At 43.0% G+C, this 7098-nt stretch overlaps 1 protein-coding gene across 1 annotated transcript; it reads right to left on the reverse strand.

The window, feature by feature from the left end:
• Positions 1-4280: 4280 nt before the first annotated feature.
• Positions 4281-5465, reverse strand: HTR1F (5-hydroxytryptamine receptor 1F). Its single transcript, XM_066338741.1, has one exon. The coding sequence runs from the start codon at positions 5430-5432 to the stop codon at positions 4329-4331; it is 1104 nt and encodes a 367-aa protein (XP_066194838.1). The 5' UTR covers positions 5433-5465; the 3' UTR covers positions 4281-4328.
• Positions 5466-7098: the final 1633 nt, after the last annotated feature.

Below are 7098 nucleotides of genomic sequence, written 5' to 3' on the forward strand. Positions count from 1 at the left end.
ATTTAATTCTTTTTTGACTTACTTTATGATGGCTAGAAACACTAAATCAAAAAACCATTTATATTTCTTTTAGAGGTTTAGCTTTCCTGGTTGAGGAGCAAAATAAGAAATTTGATCCTGGTTCTCCAGAAAACAATAAAAAATCTGAAAAAATACTTGGTTTAATTAATTTCAGGATTTCATAGGGGAGGAGATATCAACATCTTGCTGGTAATTTTTAGCAGTTCTGCTGTTGGTAGAATTGGTAGTACTGTCCCTGTAGTAGGACTGACACAAGTGTTACGATTCTTCTTAATCTTTACAGGGCTGCTGCAAAGGTTTCTTCTCACTTTCTTGCAGGATTTACTCTTTGGTGTGCATAGTCCTAAAAAGCTTTTTTTTTTTTTTTTTTTTTTTTTTTTCTTTGCTGCAGCTACAGCAGTGATTTTCTGTTTCTCTTCTGCACGGGGAATCTGACATGCAAAGGTCGAGTAGTAATGTGTACTTGCCTAGAAATAATGTGCTGAGTTTGTAACTGCTGGAGAAAATAATTTGGCATGGAGCTATTTCCATGCACCTCCCCAGCACCGAGAACAATCAGGCACCAGCTGAAGACAGCGACTGCCAAAAGCGCATTTGGATGAGGTGGGTGTTTCTGGGTGGTACAGTCATGTGTTAACAAGTGTGACTGCATCACTAAAACAAATGTATTTTTGAGTCCCCGAGCTCTTTGTAAGGGATATGCCATCCTCAGGAGACAAGGACACCAATGAAGCATCTGGCAAGGAGTAAAGGCAAAGGAATGAGTACAACATAATAGGTGTAGCTAACTGCTTGTTGTTAGTAAAACCCATCCACCTGAGCTGGATACTGTGTTCACAGCTGCTTCAGGAACCATTCTCTGTGAAAGCTGGAGTGGGAGTGGGTCATCTGTTCCAAATCCAGTTCTCTGCGTGTTGGAAGAAATCAAAACTGGTGGGTGGGCAGCAAACAGCAATAGGGAGGGTAGCTGCACCAGGGATAGGGACCCAGGGAGCTTTGTGCACACTCTGGAAGACATGTAAATCCTTTCCCTGAGATGCACACACACAGTCTCCTGACAGAGGTGGGAAACCAGACACATTTTTTCTCTTTGCTGAGACTGAACTCTCACAGGACACAGAGCTACTTCCAAAAAAAAATCTTAGTTCCAGTGCATAAAGCCTTGCTCCACTGTGCTCCTTGGACCTGGTGCTAAGGTCCAGTGGCAGCCTTTGTACTTCATGGGGAGGGAAAGCAGGATCCTGTAGGCATCTTAACCTCTATCCATTTTGAAAGGGCAGTTCTTGTTTTTATTCTTGACGCATCACATGCATGGGTAAATGCTAGAGATGAAATGATACCGTGTGGTGTTGTGTGGGGAAGTGTTTGGCACAGTGGGTTCTGTAAGGGAACGAGTGATGAGTTGCAGTCAGACACCAAGAAATGATAGTCCACAAGCCGCAAGTGCTTTTAATGGAATAACTGCCTACTTGTTTGATCAAATTTCTTGTAGCTGCCTCTCCCACCACTGTGTTGAAGGGTGAGCAGATACAGCTCAGTGAAAACAATACAAAAGAAACCACCCTGCATCTTGAGAAATGTTTTGCAGCTTAATTAGTTTCAGAGTATAATACTGTTAACAGTGCATATGACAGCTATTTTCTGTTTATCTACATATGATTCCTTTGAGCTTCACCCATTATTATTTAAATGAGTATTTTAAGTATCTTTTCTCCTGGAAAGCAGCCCCTATTTTTCCTTCCCATTTGATTCCACAGGATATTGTCAAACATCTTACGAGTAAGAGGATAAACAATATAGTCTGTACTCCAGCAGCCATAAAGGGAGAGGCTGGGGGAGAGGAATGGATTCCCCCAAGACACCCAGGGTTATGACTCAGGAAATGTGGGAAACAGAGGTCTTCAAGAGTGAATGATTTAGTGGGGTTTTCTGTGCTGCCTCCTGCTAATCTGCTAATCCTTTTGGAAAGCTAAATTTCATGGCTCTTTCTGGAGACAGCAGAGCACAGCTGATGCTGAGAGCAATTTTTTCTCTCAGCATAATGCAGCCAGTGCTGAGGTCATGGGGGCTGCAGAGGCTGTGCTCTGACTGCAATGGTAATAAAGTGTGCTGGCTTGCACTGAGCATGAGCCAATTCCACTCTGTCGCATCCCAGTGTCTTCAAATTTTAGCTGTGCCACTGCTGTGCTAGAGCTCCATGGTATGACAAGTGAGCTTTCCATTAGATTCCTGGCTGTGTTAAAATCAACAGCAAAGCAAATGCACAGTTTCTGGTAATTCTGAATAGCATTTCGTTTGGACCTTGATGTGAAAGCAGAATACAGTAAGTTGCAAGTGACAGAAACAAATTAGTTCAGTACCTCAAGTTTAAACCTCATCATCTTGCAGGAACACACCCTTTTGACAGCTATTGTGTCAGCTGGTAGCCAGCAGGGGAAATACAAAAATTATTACAAACTCCAGAGTTTGTAATACAGAGGAGGGAGAGGGGGAGAGAGAAACGACAGTGATGACTTTTTTTCCAGTGTTTTTCTTTTTTTGTCTAATGCAAGCCACTGAAAGCTTTAGAAGAGCAACTGCAAGGGCCAGTGACACCTTTCCCCAGCTAAAGGTGGCCATGGTGCTGTCATGTCTCAGTTCCTTTATGGTGTCTCTAGGCTGGTGGCCCAGGTGCCAAACTGGGGCACCTTTGCAGCAGATTGCTGATGCTGACAGTGGGGTTTTTAGTCCCTGTAAGGAGCCTCAATTCCCTGTCCTTGTGAGGCAGCACTGAATATCTGACAAAGAATTTGAAGCTGGGCTAGACCAGGGATCTAACTAGTGACATAGCCTGAATCGGTCCTAAAAAGTGCAAAACCTGGGCTTTGGTGTGGCTCTTAATAACTTCACGGCTTGGAGCATCTGGAGCATGTCAGTCAGGATTGGTCAAGCTGCCATTTTTCAGGCCATGGAAAGGATTTGTTCAAACATTTAGTCATCTTTGACTAAATAAGTTAGGGTGGGCTGGAGTTCCTGTAATGCTTTTTTAACTCTGCTGGGAATAGGGATAGATGCTCTCAGGGAAGGTGTTTAGAAGTGAGCTTCTCAGTGAGCATCCACAGGATCCCCTGCCCAGGTGGGCAGTGCATACTGAGGTCACTCCCTCTGCCCCGGCTGCAGAAGGTGTTGCACAGCCTTTTCCAGAGACCCACACTGCCAGCACTCTGGTTCTTTCCCACTTGCTTGAAAAGGGATCACAGCCTGCTGCTTGGGAAAAGCAAGAGAAAAGGCTCAGGGGCATCAGGCTTCTGAGGATGGAGGGCTGAACATGCTGAGCTGGAGCTGTCAGCCCAGTTATTCCAACCTCACTAAGCTCACAAATCTCACTTGTCAGCAGTGCTCAGCCTGGGCATGAGCTGTGGCTGGTTTGGTCACAGGGTCTGTGCCTGGCCAGGTGTGAGGACATGGAGAAAGGAGTGTCTCCTTGTCTTCTGCTTCTCTCCCTTCTAATATCTCCACAAGGAGAGCCAGCTGTTCTTTATGAGCCTCCCCTTCCCCACAGAAGCAGCGTCTCAGAGCACCAGGCATTCCGTGTACCCTGCTCTGGAGGTGCCCCAGATGTTTGGCTGTTTCCCTGGGGGTTATGCTCACATCTGTGGGTATGTAATGTCAGAGGGCTCCCAACACTGGCCTGCTATGAAACTGGTAGTTCATGAGAGCCCCTTGCCTGCTGCTGGAGTGCTCCCTAACACTGGGAAGTCCATCTATGGGACAAGGCAGGGCTGCAAATCACTCAGCTGACTGACATAGGAGGATGGTAGATATATTTAAAGCTACTACCCTTGGCTGTGAATGGCTTGGCTCTATGCTGCAGGCCTGTGCCAAACTGTTGAAATCATGTTGTCATTCCATGGTATTTTCTGTCTTATATCAGTAGGGTTTAAAACATGTGTGTTGTTTTACTTAACATTTCATTGATGACTGAGGGTTTTAAAAAAGTGTTGTTTCTTTGTCTACTTCAAGTGCGTATTTCCTTCATATTTAAGGTAATACCTTATGCTTCAAGCTAGGCAGCTGTGCAAATCCCAGCTGGATGAGAGCCACAATATGCTACCTCTTTTTCTAGAGCAAAACCAACCCCAGATGAACCATCTCTTTAAAATTTGGGCAATTAATGGTCCCAAAATTACCTATACAAAAAAAGTCATTATAATGTAAATGCAGAGTCTTGGTGCTTCGCCTTAAATACAACAAATGCCATCTCAATTATATAAATTTATACAGGTTAAAAAACAATGACTATGTTCTCCTTATTTGAACGAAAGCTCTTAAAGGTACTGCCCGCACCGTACAAGCTTCTGGAAGGCTTTCTTGAAATCTTCATTAAAGATTGTGTAGATTAAAGGGTTGATAAGGGAGTTTATATAGCCCAGCCATGCTAGGAAATTAGACATGTCTTCTGAGATATGACATGTTTCACAGGTATTAACAACTACTTCTTTTACAAAAAACGGGAGCCAGCAGATCACAAAGGCCCCCAAGATCAAACCCAGTGTTGTTGCTGCCTTTCGCTCTCTCGTGCTGGAGATTCTCTGTTTTTTCCAGGACTTCTCATTCTTGGATTCAGACCTGGGACTTCGTAGGGTGATGTTGATTTTATCAGAGCTCACCAGGGGATCTGAGGTCTTCTCTGTTGTGCTGGGCATTGAAGCTGATTTGGTGCTCCTTTCACCCGCGTCCAAAAGGACCTGTCCATTCACCCCCTCCTCCCTCACAATCCGGCTGACACTTCTCCTATGAAATGTCTTTGCTGCTTTGTAGATCTTGTAGTAAAGGATCAGGATCAAGGCCAGCGGGATGTAGAAGGCGCCAAATGTGGAGTAAATGGTGGAAACAATGTGGTCGTGTTTGATGATGCATTCGTCCTCCCTGCTGGTTGTCTGGTGCCTCCAAAACAAAGGTGGCATGGAGATAAAAATGGATATGATCCACACAACTGCTATCATGATGCCAGCATGCTTAGGTGTCCTTTTCCGGGCATATTCCACGGCATCCGTGATTGCTCGGTACCGGTCCAAAGCAATAGCGGCGAGGTGCAAGATGGAACAGGTGCAGCACGTGATGTCCACGCTCAGCCAAATGTCACACACCACCTGCCCCATGATCCAGGTCTCCTTTACAATGTAGACAATGCTGAAGGGCATCACCAGGACTGCCACGAGGAAGTCAGTCACTGCAAGAGAGCAGATGAGATAGTTGGCGGGGTGGTGGAGCTTTCTCGTCACGATTATCGCAGTCATCACCAGAGAATTGATGGCCGTTGTCATTAGAGCAAGCACAGACAGGGTAATGGAAATGAGAATCTTGGATGTCACCCATTTGAAAGGTTCTTCTGATGTACTGTTTTGTTCAGTTGAGTTTATTAAATCCATGTTCTCTTTTAAAGATGATCTTTACCCGTAGCAGTTACCTGTTGGAAAAGTAAAAACATTCAGGTAATGCACCCTTGATTTTTGTCATCTTAGAAGACAGTGGACCCTCAGCTTACAAGAAGTTCAGACTTCTCATTTGAAATTATTCTGGCTCCTAACTCCAGCCTGGTTCCTTGAGTGGCTAAAAATTCTTACTTCCCCTCCAGCTAAAAACAGTTATTCTGAATGCTTTGTAAAAGAGTCTTGAAACTGGTTAAATGTGAGCAACTTCATCCTAAAGTAAGCAATAATACTACTCTTAGGCTCGTGCTGTCTGCTCCACTAAGCAATGTAATGACTGTTGAAAACATTAATCCAGCAGGCATAATGCTTATTTTCCCCATATAAACTCATTTCCCCCCATCAGTAAGTGACTCATTCCTTGTGTATTAGCTAAACATGGGATTTCTTAACTGGGACATAGTTTTGAAGAGAAAAGAGAAATGTGAAACATTGCCATGTGTCCTAGGTTGACACCATACGAACAGGAGAAGAATTGTGTGATGAAAGTGTCATTTTACATCTTCCTCTTTCACATCTCTAAAATGAAACAGCTTAATATGTTTTAAGGCTTCAAATGGTTCACTTATTGTCTAATTGAACTATTATATATACATTCCTGAGAACATCTCTACTTTCCCTCAAGTTTTGCTGTTCTGTGGTTTCTGCCAAAGAAAACTGCAGAAAACTTGGATGCTGCTTGTTTTGCTAATGATTCTCTATGAAAATATTCTAGCTTTTCCTATGCCTCTGCAGGAAGGAAAATGCAGGGAAATACTGATGAAGTAAGTTCTTGCTTGTGTTCTGGGGATACATTCTTATCAAAAAGGGTTTCTGAATACCCTGCAGAGTGCAGCTGAATTGGAGTTTCCAGCTTTTACTGTGAGTGACAAGCTCTGCTCTAAAGAGGATCAGATTTCATCCTCTAGTGAGTGTTGACCTGCAATTTCCTGTCTAAGATCTACTTGATGAACACCTAAGTGGGGTTATCTCTGACAGATTCTTGAGTGTAGTGAGTGAGTTGCACTTGTATTACATTGGATGCCACATGTAGGCAGATATGTGAAATTTGTGAATAATTTTTCTTTCAGAAATTTGGTTTCATTAACATAACTAAGGCTTTTTGATATTATGCTGGAGTGGCTGAAAAAGAATCTCATTTACTGTTTATAACCTTGGACCCAACTCCCTTACTTGGTTTGATATTTTAACCTGGGCTGTGACTACTCAAAAATATTTTAGCACTGGTTGGCAAACTTTTAATTGAATGGAAGCACAAGGAAAGGAAATGTATTTTATGTGGTGATATTTACACATGCTGAGCAGATTCTTGTCCTGTACATGAGTTGATCACAACATGTGTGTGCTTTCTATGTTCCTTTCTCTGAATTTGAAACATACCTTACACACATAAAAATAGATCTTTCCTTGTGTCTGTGTGTCACCTTAAAATCTTCTGAATCCACACTAATTTCTATTTTGCAGATATTTTTATCTATAGCTAGCTGCCTTTTAGGGAAAGAACAGACACATATGCTATTATCTGGTGAGTATTCAACTTCCGCTAAATAAATCTTCCTTTTCAAGCTTGTGCAAATACATAGGGAAAAAAATGTTTATTGGGAAA

Source organism: Sylvia atricapilla, chromosome 2, assembly GCF_009819655.1.
Source record: "Sylvia atricapilla isolate bSylAtr1 chromosome 2, bSylAtr1.pri, whole genome shotgun sequence".
Classification (NCBI taxonomy): domain Eukaryota; kingdom Metazoa; phylum Chordata; class Aves; order Passeriformes; family Sylviidae; genus Sylvia; species Sylvia atricapilla.

What these genes read in the sequence shown, in the direction of transcription:
- HTR1F (XM_066338741.1), bottom strand. Translation starts at nt 5,432, where the DNA reads ATGGATTTAATAAACTCAACTGAACAAAACAGTACATCAGAAGAACCT.